Source organism: Columba livia, chromosome 2, assembly GCF_036013475.1.
Source record: "Columba livia isolate bColLiv1 breed racing homer chromosome 2, bColLiv1.pat.W.v2, whole genome shotgun sequence".
Classification (NCBI taxonomy): Eukaryota; Metazoa; Chordata; class Aves; order Columbiformes; family Columbidae; genus Columba; species Columba livia.
Genome location: NC_088603.1, coordinates 86,849,669 through 86,869,504, shown reverse-complemented (window position 1 = coordinate 86,869,504; position 19,836 = coordinate 86,849,669). Strand labels below are relative to the sequence as shown.

Sequence of the window (19,836 nt, the reverse complement as noted above, 5' to 3'; positions counted from 1 at the left end):
AATACTTTTTAAAGTAGATACGTCCTTCCTAAAATTGGTTTTCTTAGACAATTGTGAACAGGTTTTGAGCAATTTGGAATCTTCTTGAAAGACTCTATCTGACTGTACTATTCAAAACATGTCTATAGCAATAAAGTACTGTCCTTGTACAGGTTAGGTTTGAAGGCAATTTCCAATAAAGCTTAGTAGCAGTAAAATAAAAGCTGTCAGTTGAGCTGCCTGCTTACACAAACTGAAATATCGATGCAATTTTCATTTTATGTGCACAACAGCTGTAATATCACAAGTTGGTTTTAAAGCAGACAAACAGTTAAGTGATCTTTCTTTGTGGCTGTATTCCCGCTGTTCTAATCTGCATCCAAACTAGCATTTTTCTTCTAAATCCTGTGTTTGGAATGACATTGAGTACGTTATCAGAAGATGTTTTATTTTATTTTATTTTGCCAGTATCCCTGTGTAAGTTTTGTGCAACTTGTACTCATTCTGAGTAGACCTATCTTTTTGTAAGACTCTCGTTCATCTCAAACAGAACGAAACTGATATTTTGGTTGTTACAGAGATCTCCATTCTTACCTACTTGGTGACCAGGAAGAGAATGAAAACAACGTGAATCAGCAGCCTAACAACCAGCATGCTCGCAATAATAATGCCATTCCAGTTGTGGGAGAAGGTCTTCATGCAGCCCACCAAGCCATACTTCAACAAGGAGGACCTGTGGGTTTCCAGCCTTATCGTAGGCCTTTAAAATTCCCACTCAGGGTAGGTATATGTAACATATTAAAAGAAAAGGGAAAGGCATTTGAAAATGGTTTTTGACTTGCATGTTATCAGGAGTGAAGTGGTAGGTCATGTTGGTCTGTGTTTTGTAGAGTTTGCATCTTTTTAAAAAGACGACTTACAGTTATTCTTACATATGGCTTTTTTCAGCCTGTAACTTAAGAACTTCAATTACAATTTTATTTAGAGATCCCATGCATAGACCTCCAGTTACCACTTATAGATCACATACATGCTGTGTATTATTTGTTAGTCCAAATCTTGTTTCTTAATTATTATAATGGAGAGAAATATAATAACCCTCCAGCAAACAGGTAGTTCAGGAGTGTCTCTAACAAGACATGGCTTTCAAGAAGGCATACTTTGGTCTTGTAGCTGAAGTATATTTTAAACTTCTTTGTTTTATTAAAAAATTAAATGGAGAACCTCTGTTGGCATCTATATTAAACACAGAAAGTGTTACAATACTACGAAGTTCTAAATCCCTACAATTAGAAAGAAAATGTTGTTGGCAAATACTTGACTTTCTAGAATAATATATAGGTCAAACTAGATAGATTGTTTTGTTGTTACCAGAACTCTAAGTTAATGAAATGTAAACTTAAGTACAATTCATTTACCATGGTTTCAGGTATAGCTCAAGAATGGAAATAATAGCTAAAGTTAGAACAGTGTACTATTGCTTCTGAAGTTTCCTTAAAATGCTGCATCTACCAGAATTCCCATAACAAAGTACAAAATAAAGCTTTTTTTTTTTTTTTTTTTTTTTTCTATAAATCTCAACATAGTAGAACTGAAAGCAAATTTGAAAGTATTTTAGGATTTCACAAGTGCTGAGCTTCTGGGTGTTTGAAGTTAGGGCTTTAAGGGGGTGGAGTGAATTCCCACCACTGCTGTTTTACCCTCTAAAATGGCTCTCCAGAAGAATGCGTGAGCTTCAACACTTGTAGAGGAAACAGTGGGAGCAAGTAGCTCAGGGATGAAAAGGCTAAGGAAGCAGAATGAACTTGCCCCTCTCACAGCAGCTGCTGCTACCTCAGTTTGGTCATAACAGGATGTCAGAGCATGCTCTGAGACCAATTTCATGTAGTATAAATACACACTAAGTAATGAAAGGAGTGGTGCTGTCTTCTTCCCATGGCAATTGCTCCTTTTTTCCCTTCTTAGCATGAATGCCTGTGCTAGAACATGCACATGATGGACTGGAATAGGAAACTGATCTAGCTGAAAACTGAAGGAATACACAGAAGGCATTAGTTAGACATGTTTGGAAGTTCAGATAAGACTTTATGGTGTTATACGTAAAGAAAATTGATACTTATGACCTTTTCACTTAGAACAAGTTCATATGAAGTTGCTGGGTTGAGAGACAGGTTAATTGAAATTAGTTCCCTGTTTGGCTGCTAAGGTGGTAGTTAAAGTGGATTCTCACTTACTGTGACCTGGTGATATATAACAACTGATGTGGACATGCTGCTGTCAAGGAAGGGGTGTGTTAACCTAGGGACTCATTAAATCCTTTCTAGAACTACCTTTGCATGGGTTGTTTAATTTTTGTGGAAGTCTCTAGATAAGGATGTGCTGAAATAGTCCTCTCCTCCCATACCATTGAATAATATAAGCTTTCAGTAATTTGTGGTGCTGATTCTGAACTTGTGGTAATTAACCAGTTTCACATTCAGCTGTTAAGGACTGGTTTTGTTGTGGATTTTTTTTCTGGTTTGCTTACATTCATCTAGACATTTTCAGTTGTTCTTTGAAGACTTCTACAGAAATAAGAGAAAATATGATTTAACTGACTTTGCGTTGTTTTCACCAAGAGCTACAAAGAGCACATGCACGCTCTCCAACATGTGGTAGCTCACTGATTCAATTCTATGTCCCTGGTTCCACTTGTTTAAAATATTTAAGTAATGAATAATTCAGGATCACTGTAGCTGCTACTTAAATAAGTTCATCTTATGAAAAATGTGTCACCTGCACAGACTTCCACTATGGAACAACGCTGTATTTTAATTACTGTCTCAACTGGGATTTTAAGTATTTGAGAAGAAAAAAACAATGTAAACATCTGATCTTTTCTATGCTTTCATTCTTTTTTTTTTTGTTGTTTTAACCAAGTTGCAAGAACCTACAAGAAAGTAGTTTATATTCAGTTTTTATTATGTGCGAATATTTTCCATTGGAACTTGCTCATGTCCATGTGGATTGAGCAAGCAGTAAGAATTGATCCTTCATGCTATTTCAGTTGCAAATAAGCATATAAAACTATATTTTTGATTTTTTTTTAATGTTAATTACGTACATACTCTTAATATCAAACAAAATTAAAATATAAGGGGTTTTTATTAGTCTACATAAAAGCCTATAATTGGTTTTATCAGGTAATCTAGATAATTCTTCCAACTCATTCCTTTTTTAAACAATGGTTCTCTTGTGGGGACCTCCCAAAGCCTCTCCAGAACAAATGCCGATGTGTAGAATTTGCTCAATTTTTCCACTACTGCCTTGTCTTACTGTAGCCTTACTTCCATAATCCATCGTTGTCATCAGAGCCTGCAAACTCTTTGGCAAAGTTTCTTCTGAGGATTTTTAGATTTTATTACTATATTGTTAATACTTAAAAACAAACAAACAAACGAACAAACAAACAAACAAAAAACAACAACAACAAAAAAAAACTATCCATAAAAATAAATTTATAATTACTTTTCATAGACTTGTTATTTCTGAAATCCCTTTTGACTTGTCCTACTGTAGTTTTCAATTTCACTTACCAGATTTTATCCATATACTGAGTTTTTTTCCTCCGTGGATTTATTTCTTCTGGAACTATCTTCTGGAATCCATTTTTATTTTACTGTTTACTGTGACAACTTTGGAGAGAATTTTTTTTAAGTCTTATGATGAGTAGTGTGAGTTTGGGCCAAACCTTCAGTATATTCAAATGCATCTCCTGTGAGCATTTTTACTTTCAACTACTGTTTTTGATATTCTTTTTTAATGAATGTCCTTATTTTAGCTTGCTCACTCTTTTTGAAATATTGTGGTGGATTTTGGAGAGAGAAGGGCTGTCCTTGCAAGATCTTTGAGTCTGAATACGTCGTGATCACTGTCAGTGCTGCTTCTGTGATGAGAGTGACCAGCTGCCTGCGCTGTGCTTAGGTCCAAGTCAAGAGTTGCTCTTCCTCTTGGACATTCTCTTACTCACTGACCCAAGAAGCAGCTGTGTGTGGCATTTAACAGATTCATACCAGCTTTTGTCCTTCATATGTTGTTTATTCCCACATGGACTGACATTTCCCCACACAGTATCAGTCCCAAGCAAGTCATACCATGTGTTCCTCACTGTTGAAGTTTTTTTGCTTGCAATACAGTCATCAGCTACTCTGGTTTTCTTCTTTTTCTCATTTGGGATCCCTAACCCTAAAGACAGTATTCTGTGTGAAAAAGGGTATGTGGCTGTCACCTGGCAAGTAATTGGGTATTATGGAATTATCCCTCTTCACCCAGGTTAACATCTACAAAATCACAAGATTTCCCTTCCTATAAGTAGCACTCAAGATCCTAATCTAGAGGTGAAACTGATCTACATTGTCCCCAAAAGTCTAATCAAGGAATATGTGTGTTACAGATACAAATTTCTCTCAGTAGTTGGTTATGTGTTTGTTTTCCCCATAGTAAGCCTGCTTGTTGTGTGGCTGTGATTAGTGAAGCAGAACTTCATAGCATGTGGTACTCGAGACATTCAAATATTTAAAGAAGTTGAGTACATGAGAATTGTCTGATAAGATACAAGCCTGACTATGGACCCACCAGCTTTGCTGTCAGCTATTGGTTACATGAACCTGAGGGCATCTCAAAGAACTTTCTCAGCAAGGTTTTCCTTCTTGTAAAACCACTGTCTTGCTTATCTGACATACAGAGCTAGAAACCTCTCAGGGTTAACTGAGACTTGTGCTGGTCAGTGCAGAAATAGAGAGATTATTTTTTAATGTAATATAACAAAGAACTTCAGCCTTTCTGGATTCAAAATGTTCGTTTTTACTGTTGTGACGGTTGATGCAAATTCTTAAATACACAACACTGTAGGTGTGCTGCGTGTACTGTGGATAGCTTTCTTATGACTGATTTATTTATACAGCAAAACATCAGCTGGTAATTGAACATTCTAGTTTAGCTGCCTTTTTAGGATGATGCATATTTTTATATGTGGGGGTTTTTGTTTCTTTTTGCTTCAGTTAAGTAACTTTCTTGTAAAGTATTTTTCTTTATTTCCTCTTTCAGATATTTCTTTTGATTGTTTTCATGTGCATAACATTACTGATTGCTAGTCTTATCTGCCTTACCTTGCCAGGTAAGTCTCTTATTGTAAAACAGTGATTAAAAACAGCTCAGCATGTTGCCGTGTTCAACAATGGCAGTTGTTTTGAAACCATTGTTTAAAGTTAAAAGTAGAAAACATGGGAAAGCTGTCTCATTTTTAATAGTACATCATGAAATTGTAATAGTCTAAAATTTAAATTATAATTATGTATATTTAAATGATAGAGATTGCCACTTTCTTTGTTCTGTTTTAGAATAATTTTCTTTTAAGGGCAGGGCTGCAAGTGCTGAGACATTCTCTGTAGCATTATTGACAGAAAAGGAGAATTGATACTCTTGCACCTGGTTTACCATTTAGAGAAGGAAAATATATAGGTTGTTACCAAGTCTTCTACAATATCTTCTTTAATTAAACATTCTGAAGTGTCAACATGTCACTAGGAGACTTTGAAGTGATACACATGCCACTTCTCAAATATATATGAATAAGTACTTTAACCAAAACAAAAGCACTTTGTAGTTATTTTTAAATAATTTGGAACAAATTAAGACATGTAAACTCATTTGAATTTTATAACTTAGCTACCATGCCATTTTTATTTCCCTGTATTAATGATACTAAAGCAAATAGTGTTGAGGGCAGAGTTTTGAATTTTGTATGGTTTAATAGTAGCACATAAAATAATTCCACTATAATACTAGTGAATAGAAACACTATTAAAAAATAAATGTAGCAAAGGAGTCTCCCATTCTTGTCAGAGAGATTCAGAAGCCTTAAACAATTACATGAGGCAGTGGAATAACCCAAACATAGCTCATAAGATTTAAGTTCAAGCTTATGCAGTAATCCATTATTGCCTTTGCAATTCTGAAGGCTAGTGTTTAGGCTCTGAATAGTGTTCAGTGCTTTCCTTTAGTTAAGATCACATTGCTGGTGTTACAAAATTTTAGGGAAAAAAAAATTCTACATACATCTTTGTCATCATCTATGTAATTTTACATAATGCTTCACACATTCATGCCTTATGGATATAGTAGCAAAATACTGTTTTATGTTGAATACTATTTGTGCATTGATATTTAACAATAAATTTGGTAAGCATTTTTTAATAGGCATCCTTGCTTAATGCATCAAAAAGCATTACTCTATTTAAGAGTGTTTGTGTTTGCAGTATTTGCTGGACGATGGTTAATGTCATTTTGGACGGGGACTGCCAAAATCCATGAACTGTACACAGCTGCTTGTGGTCTTTATGTGTGTTGGCTAACTATCCGAGCAGTGACGGTGCTGGTCGCCTGGATGCCACAGGGTCGTAGAGTGATTTTTCAGAAGGTGAAAGAATGGTCTCTCATGGTGAGTCTCGAGGAAAAAAAAAATACTGAATTATCAATAAAGTAGCTAACAAAACTTGTTTCAATTTGCTTGCAGGTTTTACCCTGTAATGTAGATCAAATTTTCCTTTTCAGACCATATTTAAGCTTTTGCAGCCTACGTTCTCACTTCATAGGGCATCTGTATTTTTGGGAGCCATTTAGCACAGAGTTAAGCAATCAGTTTAAATCAGTTTCCGTATATATGCTTATATATACATGCATATTTTTCTGTTTTCCTTGAAAAGTGAATATGTTACATTATATTATCACAAATGTCAAATGCCCTCAAATACATTTGTTTTCACAAATACTTGGAAGTTTAACTATTACTCGATTAGCAACTTGACATTACCAAATAAGAAAAACTAGTAAAGATGATAGGTGATGATGAGCATGTCTGTACAAAGTAGCCTGATGCATATTTTCAGAAAGATCTTTATGATTTGTCAAATCCTTGTGTTCAAATTAATATTTTTAAAGAAGATATCCGTTTGTATTACCGGGAGTTCAAATTCTCACCATGGCAACAAATTTACATCCCACCTTTTTATCTTGGTTTTGAGGATTTCTATAGTAGATTTCTTGCCTAAGTGTAGTAATTTTAAACATTCATAGCATATATGTTATTTTGTGATGGACATGCCTGTGTGCTTTTTTTGGACTGTTACAGTCAGAAGAGCAGTGTAGGTATTTCATGTATTACCACATTTCCTAAATATCCATTTTCATTTAGGAAATTTTAAGCTTGTTTAAAAAAAATTAGAGCTAAAAGATAATACTCTACTTCTCCTTTGTTCCTTCTCAGGATCATGTTAATTTAGTCAGACTTGTTTAATGTGATTTTTGGATGATGCATGTAGATTAAGATAATTCTAGGATAAAGAAAAATTCAAGACCAGTATTCTAATGGAGTCATAAGTTGGAAATATTCCATAATGAGTGAATTTTTAAGGTTTGGTTTTCACTGGAGAAAAATAGTGTGTTTCGAAAAGATTCTTCTCTAATTTTCCAACATACAAGAATACTTAATGTAGTTAAATGCCATTGGGCAGTGTTTCCTACCAATAACAGCCAGAGGTGATTTTATGATTTAAAACTGTATGGAAACCAGTAGGCACAGTCATGCTTTCTTCTGGAGAGGGCACAGAATAGAACTGAATCTTGAAAACATATATTGCAAAACTATATGTGTAATAAAAATTATTTATATATATTTATATATATATATATATGTAAAGGTCTATGTAGTTTTTTATTCCCCAGCTTTATCTGTTTGTGTAGTTTAAATTACATTTGGAAGTTAAACAAAAAGAATCCTCTGATAAACGTATTTATTAAATGTCTTGGGATTTTTTTTAGATAATGAAGACATTAATAGTGGCTATACTGCTAGCTGGTGTGGTTCCACTTTTGCTGGGTCTCCTGTTTGAACTGGTCATCGTTGCACCTTTGAGAGTTCCTTTGGATCAAACACCTCTCTTTTATCCTTGGCAGGTCAGTTGTTCCCATTCTTCTGCTGTTGATACATTTCTTTACTTAGAAAGGGTATGGGAGTTCTTGTTTCATGTTCATTTGGTGCTTCAGGGCATTTCCCATAAGTATGTTTCTATGTGGCAGAGAAAAGACAGCCAGTCTGGGTGTGAGGATTATTTAAACCAAAAGGATATGCTTAGGAATTTTAAGTATGAAAAGCTGAACTTTGTTGGATGACATCAGAACACCTTTGCATTTCTGTGATCAGATAGACACTTTTTTTTCCAGAAGTATAATTGTAAAGTTATATACAGAAGTTAGTATAGCTGTATGTGTATGCACAGACATGCATACTCTGTATGACCTTTTTGGAAAGCTTTCTGCCTACGGTTATGCAGCAACAGGTTCAGCTGATCTTTTTTTCTGTACAAGTTTTTAATTCAGTGATGATACATACTATGAATAAAGTTTAGACATGCTTTAGGATTATTCTGGTTTTAGGTTGAGATGTCAAATCATTAGTAAAAGATTTTGCAGTAGTAGCATTTTGTTTTTCCTCAGTCAAGTCTTGCAGGTTAAGGGAGTGCAAACTTTTTTTCTGCAAGTTGGTGGAAGAAGTGAAGATACAGTGGATTGAGTGACAAATGCTTGCATCAGCTAGGCTGAATTATGAAAGAACTTGTAACTCAAAGAAACCCTGAGGGAATGATAATTAAAAAGATCTAGAATGTGTATTACTAAATAACAATAAAGTGTTCAGGGACAGTGATTTTTTCTAAGCTGTCCACAAACAAGCTTTCATTTACTTTCATTATCCAAATGTTTGAAAGCCATAATACAAAGAAGAATTTGTCTGCTAATTTAAGTATTCCATTATTTTTATAATACAAGTATACTGTAGAGGTCTCTGAGTAAATTACTAAGTCAAGACAACATATGATTGCAGTAGTAGAGGATCATGATTTCCAAACTATTTTGGAAAGAATTTGTAACACTTGAGGTTCTAAAAATTCTTAATTTTTCCATGTTAGTTCTCTAGAAGTTTGTAATTAAATATACTGAAAGATTTTATTTTCATGTGGCACACCTTCCTCAAAATATAGGATCAGAGGGATTTGAAACTTGTTTTAAATTAACAAGGAGTTATTGAAATTGAGAATAATTTCAATTCACAAAAGAGAATAGAGTTACACAAATGTTACATACTTGAGCAAACACAAAGCAACTTTAACCCTGACTTTTTTTGTAATAAGTTTTAAAATTTTTGAACATGTCTGGGTTAATACATGTTAACAAAAGCTGTCTCTTTAAATAATTGGTTAAAGAAAATGTATTTCCCCAGCAGTTTAAGAAAGTTAATTACCCTATTATGTCTTAAATCTTACCAGTTCTGCAGCTGTTTATTCTGCCTTATCAACATATAGTTTGCATTCTATTTTTGGTGATTTTTATTGAAAAATCTCTTACAAATATCTGTAATCGAGAGGATTGACTCGTTATGTGCAATATTTACTAGAAGCCTATAGTTGTATTGTGTTCTTTTAATTCCATGCCATAATAATTGCTATATATGTTAAAACATAAATTTTCGTCTAAGTAGTGAAGAGCATTGCCTTGCTTTGTTTAGTTTTTCTCACATCGGGTAGGGTTTTCTGAACAATTAAAATTTAAAAGAAGAAAAAAATGTTTCGTGCCATGTTTGAGCATCTTTTGTACCTTGTTTCTCTTTTTTTAAAGGAATCAAAATAACTTCTTTCTAGGTAAATGTTAGCAATGTTAATTAGTTTGTACCAGAATGTTAGTCTGTTGCTTTAAATAAGTGTAATGCTTTTATTTTGTATTTCCATTTGGTTTACTAGTAGTAGCTGATTTTCCTGGTTCCAGGGAGCCGAGTATTTTATGGGTGTCAGTTAAGCTTGAGAGCATCCTCTTTTTCTTAGGAGTTTGCAGCAGGTCTAGCCAATGTCTCGTGTAATTGGAAAAGTAATCATTTTTTCACTTATAAGTAATATTAACAAGCTGCTCTAAACACTTTTGGTTTCAAACTATTTAAATATACGTTAATGCTAACAGTTTACTTTTGCAAAATTAGGACTGGGCTCTTGGAGTTCTACATGCCAAAATAATTGCTGCCATAACACTGATGGGTCCCCAGTGGTGGCTGAAAACTGTTATTGAACAGGTACGAAAAAATTGTCCATGTGAATTACCTGTATAATACATTTTGAATGTCTTTTGAATGTGAGAGTCAGAAAACAGAGTTACCAAAACAGAGTTACAAAGTTTTAGTAGTGGAGTGATTTGAGTAAAACTTAACTAGTTTTATAGAATCCTTTTGAACTGTGTGGCCAATAAGTTACACTTAACAATAAAACAAAAATAAACCTCAGAAATCTGAAATCAAGAAAATGCTGCATATACTTATATGCAATTTTAACAGGTATGTATTAAAGTGAAAAACATCATTATTTCTTCAGGTGAGTTCACATGTGTCAAAATACTGGACATTATTTATGTCCACCACTCGAGCAGAGAATTTCTGCCTTCTCCTGAGCTGCAAAGACTCCTTCATTCATAGAGGAGTGCATATGAAAGACAGCATTTCCATTCCCCTTTGATTATTAAGCAAGACAGAACAGTTTCTGTGGGTAGTTCTGAGTCACACAGCCTGTTGCTTTCTTTGACAGCAGTATTTTTTTCTTGATTATAACCTTTAAGTTCTACACTTACCATCTCAATGGAGTATCTCGGTTGTTTGTCGGAAAGTAACTCTTCAGCCCTGCACTATATTTAATGGCTATGGTGCATCTCCTGGCCTCTGTACAAAAGGTGCCTCTCTTGATTAGGTCTAGCACGTAGTCCCAGTTATTAAACCATTTACTGATCACTTTAGGTGTCACACTGGAGAAATGCAGCCTTAGTTCTGTGAGTACCTTTTGATGTGTACCACAGCTCTTGCTTCCATTTTGCATGCTCTCCCGGGGCCTGTTTGTTATACACATGCTTTCCTGAGCCATGCTTAGAAATGATTACACCCACGCTATGGGACAGAGGCCATTGTCTAGGTGGATGTGGCAGCCATTTGAAATCTGTCTTTTCCCATGATTAGTCATGTTGGGACCTTAGCTCCTCGAGAATTGTGGAGGCTCTGTGATCACGCACAGACTCCACATGCAGAGGTTCTGGTCTGTCCAGCTAAGTACAAAATAAGATCCTGTTTTGTACCAATGTTACCAAATTTAATAGATTTTCTCTATTAGCATACACAGGATCCTCTTTCAGCAAGTTAATGGCACAAAGCGGTCCTAGGTCACCCCAAAACCACCATCCACTGCTCTATTTAATGATCTTTCAGCTGGTCTCTTACACTCCTGCAACCAAATCACAACACTATTCCAGATTAAGTTGCTCTCCTGGGCACTACTTAAATGATTTCTTGGAACCCTCATGATGTGGATGGGCAGAGAGTCTTGCCTTCTTTGACTGTGGCCATAGTAGTTTTCTTCAAGTCAGGAACACTTGTTTCTTTTCATAAAGAGAATTATTTAAAACCTTGTAATTATTACTCTAAGCGCAAAGCATGGCTTTCTTGATTGATGCATTCTACTTGTAATTTGTTCTCCTTAGGTATATGCAAATGGGATTCGTAACATTGATTTACACTTCATAATCCAAAAACTGGCAGCACCTGTAATCTCTGTTCTGTTACTTTCCCTGTGTGTACCGTACATCATCGCTTCTGGTGTTGTACCTCTATTAGGTATGTATACATTCAGAATACCTGTTTAGCATCTGATAGTTTAGAACAATGTAAGTATATCTGTGGAAATAAAACTTCAAGCTCCAAGTTATTAAAAACATGTTAAAACCCCCCACCACTATTCTGCCAGTAAATGCAAATGTTTAAGCAAAGTTTGGGGTGTTTTGAGGAATGCAATACATTACTCTGACTGGCTTTTTAATAAAGTGCAGAATACATCAAGACTATGGGACTGAGTAATATCTAACAGAAGAAAAGTAAGGATCTGGCTATTTTGGGAAAGGGATGATTACTTCATTCCTTCAGACAGTCAGCCTTTAATTTGAGTCTGTCTTTAAGAGCTCTACTAAGCTTAGGACATATTTTCTGACTCGTCAAATTCTAATAGAAGCTTAGAACAGGTGAAAATATTGGGTTTGTTTTGAGGTTTTCATTGAGTATTGAGGTAAAATGTAAATTGTAAATATAGATTCTTTTTCTCAGACTTTCCTATCTCCTCATAATTGAAAGAAATAATTTTATTAGAAGCAGGGTAGGTGGGCTTTTTCATCAACAGTTGTATTTGTTGATAGATGGCATTGATGTTAACAATATCTTTAAGAAGTCCCATTTTATTCTTCAACCTCTCACTTGAATGCAGACCTTTATAGTGTCAACCTTTTTTTGATATGAGGTATATAGAAGTCAATAAGTAAGAAGAGCTGATAAGCCCATATTTTTTTTAGTGTGGATTTTCACTGTGTTAATGGAAGCTTTAATGCTTCAGTTGAAAAAGAACAGCAGCTGTCATGTTGGATCTCTGATGTAAATGGATGTATTATTTATGGATGTATTCTTTATTTAACAGCCGTTCTACTGAAGTTACAGTATAACAAAAATTATGGAAGCAAGTACAGAAGTAGAAACGCACATGTTCCTTTAGCAGTGTTAATTATGTGAGGGTTGTGTCTTATTTTGCAGGAGTTACTGCTGAAATGCAAAACCTAGTCCAGCGACGGATTTATCCTTTTCTGCTTATGGTGATGGTTTTGATGGGAATTCTCTCCTTCCAAGTCCGCCAATTCAAGCGCCTTTATGAACATATTAAAAATGACAAGTAAGTATATAGCGTGGGTTTTTTAATTTTTCCATTTTAAATTGCAATAACAACTTCAGATTAAATATAGGTGTTGTAGATACTTAGAGTTAAAAGGGATTTTAAGAAGCTTTCAGGACAAGTGACCCTTTGAGGCAGGCCTAAACTGTTCTTGACAAAGGTTTTATCTGTGATTCAGGTAGATAAGCACAGGACTAGACTGTTGTTTTAAATGGAAGACACTCCCTGTGTCTAACTTGCATGGGTTTTACCACAAATGAAGCTGACTGCTTGTTTGTCTTCCCCTCTGCAGTCTTGAAGGACAAGCGAATGTAATAATTATGACCTATTTGGAAGTAAAATTGTGTCTCAATTTATTGTTTATAAAACCATTTCTTCAACCTTTTCTGCATAACTATTTTTCTTATTCTTTCTACTTGTTGGTCCAATTAACCTGTTAAAGAATGTTCAGTTGATTTGAGAGTCTGTCCTTCCAAATTTTGTGCTGTTTTCTGATGTTTTCAGTAATTATGACTGTATTATTGAGATGCCTGAAAAAAATAATAATTTTCTTAGTGCTTTTTTCAGGTTATCCAGCTTAGTTTCTGAGCTTTTTTTGTGTTATCCATATTACCTTATTTTTTCTGTTACCCTAATTACCTTATGTGTTGATTATTTAGAAAAATAAGTTTTGGACACCAGCAACTAGTCTTCCTAGGCTGCTTTTGTATTGCAAAGGAATGAGTTTGTGTTCATGTCCTGAGTTACTCTAAAACAGTTTTCCACTGTCTACCAAAGAATCAAACCTAAAATAAACTTCATTGAATCTTAAACGTTAGGAAGTTACAGATACACTAAGTGTTTGGTGTAAATGTGAAATTAATAGTATCTAGAAACACTGAGGCAGTTGTAACTACAATTAAACTCTCAGCAGATCAGTTTATATTTTAGCACCTTTTATTCGAGAATGTGATTTAAGTTCTGTTCCCCACTGGCCTTCATAACATGTTCTGTAGTATTTGGCCTACTGTAGCATGTATAGCTGGTATTAATATTTACAAATGGGTTTTGAGCTAAATATTAGTATCTTTCAGGCAGTATGGGCATTGAATTGCAACTTGTGTAAATCAGGCATGTAAATGGTATACGAAGCTATGAAAATTACTTTTATATTAAGTGAACTTATTAAATATTATAAGTGCCCTTGTAGACATGAAGTTTGTACAACTTGCTTCAGGAAGTGAGTATATACAAGCTTTTGTGGCATTCTAAAATGTACAAAACGTATGTGATGGTTGGTTGGTTATGGAAGTGTGAGAAAAGGAGTGATGGTAAAAAAGTTTCCAAAGGAAATCGCAGGTTTCAGGGGAAGAATTCATAGGTGTATATGGCTCTTGTACAAGTAGAACCAGCATACAAATAGGAAGCATAGAAAGGCATTTAGATGGCAAAAAGTAGAAGTGTGAAACAATGATACAGAGGAGGTAAGGAATAACGTGAAAGGTAGGAAAACTGCTAAGCTGATGAGATGTTGAAACAGAACTTGAATAAAGGAGCATTGCAGCCCCTAGGCTTGACATGGAGTCACATTAGGGTGTTTTCTCTCTCTTTAAGAAAGATTGAGTTGCAGTAAAAGTTCTTCCTTTACAATATTTACTTTCTTCAACCAGGGTGTTTCTCATTGGATATATGAGCTGAGCTTCTCTTACCCAATGCATGTTCTGCATTGTTGCAGATTTGTTTTTGAACATCAGACCTTATTAGCACTCTCATTTGGTTTTATACCTGAATTGTTGTTCCAGATGTTCAAGTGGTTGTGGCTCCAAAACACACTGCAAAGATGCTTTTTTAAGTATCATCCAGCAAAGGGGCTGGGTATATAAATAATGCAAACATGGTCTTTATATTTCATATCTTTATTCAGCTTATATGTGTCTGAATTGTATGATTACTGAGGTTAGGGCTGTAAACACAAAGCTGTAATACCTGTATTCCATTATGAAACACCTGGATGTTGAGAAAGAAGATGAGTATATGGTTGAAGTGCATTAAGTGGGGAGGGATCACTTCTGCAGCAAAGGAGATAGAGTGGATTTGTGTTACAGAATGGTAGTAACTTTTATTAATTTCTCACTGTTTTTACTATAATCCCAGGTACCTTGTTGGGCAACGACTTGTGAATTACGAACGGAAGTCTGGTAAACAAGGCACATCAACAACTCCACCTCAGTCTTCACCAGACTAGATGGTCATATTAAACATGTTGACCTTCCCTTTGCCTTTACATGTCCTTTTTTCATAGACTCTTCTTCAGTCTTTGGATATCTCTCAATAATACTCTCAGCAGTGTTTGGGCTTCTGTTAGTAGCATCCAGATAGCAGTTAAGGCTCTGTTCCTTATCTGCATTTTCTGATGTTATCAATGCTGTCTGAGGTCTGTATATGTGTAAATAGAAGTATCCTGACACCCTAAAACCTCGGATTAAAAAGAATGTGCATTGTACATCTTTAAAAAAGTATATTAATTTATTAAATCTAGTTGTCACTTTATTTTGGACTGCTGTTCTGTTGACAATGTGCCACAAAGCAATAGTGCAGAGGCAAGATGTTTTTATAAAATTTGGAGCTTACTTTATGGTGTTCATAACAGTTCTTATTGTAGTAATATAGTATGATTTTTTCATGAGTGGAAAGGCCACACAGCAAATATCAAAAGTAAATAACTGTCCTTACAGTCAGCAATGAAGTGACAGTGGTGAGAACATAATGAACTATGTATCTTGCTGTCAAGTCTTTTTTATTATTTTGTATAACACCAAAGCTGTTGTACATTTTCTATTGCCTGATTGTTTTTCATGTGTCTGAGTTTGTAATATTGTACAGTTGCTGTTAAATCAAGAATATATTTCCTCTCTAAGAATTCAGATGTACTTGTTGAGGCTCAGCTGGGTTTTTCTGTTTGGTTGCGGGGCAGGGGGGGCATTGGCTTTGGGAATCAGAATTTCCTGAATTGAAATGGTAAGGAAAAAATTTATTAAGGCTAGGTGATGAAAGCATTTGAAGGTAACAAGGAAAATTAGGTAGGTTTACAACTTAAATTGTAGCCAATTTTTTAACAATAATAGAATTTGTGAGGACCTCAAAAGCAGGGAGGAACCTTAGCTGATGTGTTTGCACAGAAACATAGAGCATAATGTACGCAACATTCTGACATGGTCCTTAGTTAAAGAGCTTGAAATAATTTTTCTGTAAGTAACCAAAGTTGCAAATTGTAGTATGGATTTTATATTGCACAATTACTTGAAAAAAAAAAAAAAAAAGAAAAAAAGAAAAAGACCACCACCAAAATATCTCTTTTCTTTCAGAATTGGTCACTGTGAATTTTTATAGGAATAATATTGAGAAAGCGATTCATCATGTATCATTTATTGCCTGTGGGGCAGGGAAATACATATGCTATTAAACATGCAAGGAAAAGTTAGCAGGTTTCTTTTCAAGGACATGGTCAAACAAGAGCCACCAAATCAAGTCTGTGTTATTTCTATATGTAGATAAAGTTCTTTCACAGTAATGTTTGGGTTGGGGTTTTTTTTTATGTAGATATTTTAAAGAAAATACCTAAGTATCACAAAGCTTTAAGTAGCATCAAACCACATGCTTAGATTGCAGTATTTTCCTAGATCAAATGGGCGAAATGTGAATATCCGCTGCAGTAATCAGAAAATGGATGGAGCTTTTAACTTGCTACTCAGTATGCTGTCCTTCAGTATTCTGTACTTAGCCATATGTGTATATAATTAATATTTGAGAATCTGGCAGGTGCTTCAAGAATGTCATCTCCTTCTATTGATGTTGCATCTCTGATCTGGCATATTTTGAGCTACTGTGGTCCAGCCGTGATGGTGGTAGTGCATTTTTTGGTGTCTGGACTCAGGTTCTAAAGCAGTGAGCACAAGCCAAATGCATCTGAATAGAGTGGCAGGAGGATTGGGCTGTCACTATCAGAAGGTCAGAAACTACTATTTTACAGAATTACTGGTGTCCCAATGGTTTTGAACAGCAAATATTACCCTTTGGAGTGATTTATTAGGAAATACCAGTGAAATGAAATAATAGAAAAATAACCAAAATACTTCTCTCTCATTTTCTGTTGCTGACTAAATGCTAAATTGAGTATTCGCCCCATATATTTTTGATGTGCATAAATTTTGCATTTGACTATTTACAGTGATGTGCATTGTAGGACAGATATATTTTCACAAGATTAAATTTGCTGGTAACATACATTCTTACTTATGCTGAAATTCTGTCTTTCACATATCTTTCATAAACAGTTCCAAAATGGTCTTGCCGCTCAAATATTGCAAGCACTACTGTGCATCGTGCAGAATTTGCAGTAGTGTGGTTCTTGTAACTTGGCGTTTTTATCCAGGCAAACTGGTCTTAATATTAAAATTTATTAAGAAAAAGCCTTTGTGCTGTTTCTTATTACTGTTATTTTACAAGTCATGACAAAGAAAACTGAATTGGGCCAGTCACATAATGTGAACTGTAACTATTCTAATGTAGCTTACATTATCCGTATTTGCTCTTTCTGGTGGAGAACTGGTTTCAAAGCAAACAGTTGTGTTTGCTTTTCCACTGCTCTACAGATCCCAGGTGAAGTTTGTTTCTGGAACAGTTAATCGTAAACTTTCAAAAAAAATCGCATCTCCTTATTTTTTACATATATTTTGAGAAAGAAGGTGAAGGTTGTATAAAACAAGAATTAAACAATGCTGCTTTTATTGTTTTAAGAGTTAATAGTTTGCCTTATTGTGCTGTGTGTACTGGTCTGGGATAGAAGCTTGTTAGTAAACCTGTAAGTTAATTGGCTGTTACTAAGACAGCTGATGAACCCTGTACCAGTGGCTCCATCTGTGCTTAAATAATCCAGCATGCAGGAGTCTTGTATTATTCTTCAGGTGGGAAATACTGTGTGTGTGGGTGTGCTTTCACCACAGTTTGTGTTGACTTCGGGTCTTGAATTGAGAGGTTGAAGAAGCTACTGGCTTAATTGTATCCCCTTTGTGGTGTTGAAAATCTAATGCCGTTAGTTCTACAGGCCTTCATCCGAGAACTGTCAGATGGCTCTGGCTGTCTTTTGTATACTGAAAGAAGTTAATTGCAGCATGGCTTTGACTATTTTTCCACAGATTATCTTATGTTCATTAAAAATAGTTAAAATCCTGCATCCTTTCTCTGACTCCCCCTTCTCCACTGGGTAAAGCCTGAGTTTTCATTTTTGAGGGCCATCTGGAACATGTAACTATTTTCTGTCAATAATTTCTTTGGTAAGATGCCAGCTCCAACACCAATTACAGTATTCACATCACTTTTTAGCTGAGTGCATTAATTCTTTCCTTGCATTCCCCTAAGTTCAAGCAAATGTCTTCATAAAAATCTGCACAGCAGCCCCACTATTCTTTAGACAACTCTGTATAAAGCCCTTTAAATTACAAATCACAGTGGTTTGGCAATTCACTGCCCAGCATGCTGATCAGTGTCACTTTTATTTCTTCGTCCTCCACTGTCTGTCTGTCTGTCTATACCTGGATTGAAAATTCTTTATGACAGGGTCAGTGTTCTTGTTCTGCTTGCCTTGTGAGTGGACACTCTGCAGCCTGGGCATTGAATGATTGGGGTTCTTAGCAGAAATGATGATACAGTTAATAAAAACATTAAACAGGGAACTAAATCTTGGTGGTAAAATGAAGTTCAGGATGGAAAAAAAAAAAAAGGCTGTCTTCTGAAACAGACAAGTAAACAACTTTTACAAAACATAATGGTAAGTTAGAGCTCTCTGATATTTTAGTTCTTAATTAACTGGAACTAAAGAATTGCATACTTACAAGCAGTTATATTAAATCTATTATTCCAGAAAAGCTATGCTTCTGGTTTTAATTTCTTCGTTTAGACATTACCATAAATTAAGAAATTAAGCTGAAATCAAAGTTACTCAATAATGGAAATATTTGGAAGATGGTACTTCCGGAGGTCATATACTATTCTGAAATAAACTGAATGTTTTGAATTCAAATAATACAGAGGAATGAAGCCATGAGATTATTTCACAACTCTGCACATCAGTTTTGCTGCTTATTTGCTTCCTTGCTGTTATCTCCTACTTGGCTTTCAAGGAGTGTTTCTGTTCCTGGAAAATGACACTAGTTTTACCAGGAGATAACAGACTTCCTTGTTGCTTACGAAAACAGAGAACACTGCAAAGCTTATTTATTTATATTGAATAAAGTTTATGTATTAGAACCTATACAGTGAAGATCTGCATTGGTGTGACTTGTTCAGCGGGTGCAAATTGTGTAAATGGCCTGGTTGAGTTCAGTAAGAAATGTGCTGAATCTAAAAATACGGCTGTGTTATCATGAAGTAGACATGGGATATTTAGACTGGTTGTGACCAGGAGTCATGGAAGCAGCAGCAGAATTTCTAAGCTGAAATCAGGCAGTGCTGTTATAAAGCAACAATTACATCCATGGATATGCTTTTAAATGTTCTTTATATAAAAGAGGAATCAGTAAAATGCATGGGGGGAAGTGCTTAGCATCTAGGAAGAATCTGAGTTACTTCTTTCACTGAAGCTACACTTGTGTGTTTACTACCTGTGTTTATTTCATAGAGTTTTATCAGCTTTTTCTTAATGTAAAATGTTTAAACCTTGCTACCTTTATAACTTTGGACCAAGCTTCTCAATATGACCCATCGATGTCCCTCCCACTGTGCCGTTCTGTGATCTCTTCCTGGTTGAAGGGGATTTGTTAACCTAACAGCGACATTACTTAGTTGTGTAATCCTGAGTTTCCTTAAACAACCTTGCATTAGCTTGCCTCTAATTAGCAACTGATGACACACCACCAACCCTGAAAACTTGAACCTGAAGCCTCCTTCCCTTGCCTACCTGTTGATCTTAATTTTACTCACCAACTCTCGGAATTTATTCTACTCTATTATTTGGTATGCTCTTTTACTTTTCTTCCTTTTATATCCATGATTT

General features: G+C 35.1%; 1 protein-coding gene across 2 annotated transcripts in view; it reads left to right on the top strand.

Moving 5' to 3' along the window:
• MARCHF6 (membrane associated ring-CH-type finger 6) overlaps nt 1-16,119 on the top strand; it is a 55,232-nt gene extending 39,113 nt beyond the window's left edge. For both annotated transcript variants that reach the window (XM_065052663.1, XM_065052662.1), the window contains exons 19-26: nt 558-759; nt 5,065-5,134; nt 6,276-6,457; nt 7,837-7,971; nt 10,043-10,132; nt 11,578-11,710; nt 12,671-12,806; nt 14,940-16,119. In XM_065052663.1, the coding sequence (XP_064908735.1) occupies nt 558-759; nt 5,065-5,134; nt 6,276-6,457; nt 7,837-7,971; nt 10,043-10,132; nt 11,578-11,710; nt 12,671-12,806; nt 14,940-15,030 (1,039 nt within the window). In that variant the 3' untranslated portion in view covers nt 15,031-16,119. The remainder of the gene's footprint in view (nt 1-557; nt 760-5,064; nt 5,135-6,275; nt 6,458-7,836; nt 7,972-10,042; nt 10,133-11,577; nt 11,711-12,670; nt 12,807-14,939) is intronic.
• Nucleotides 16,120-19,836: the final 3,717 nt, after the last annotated feature.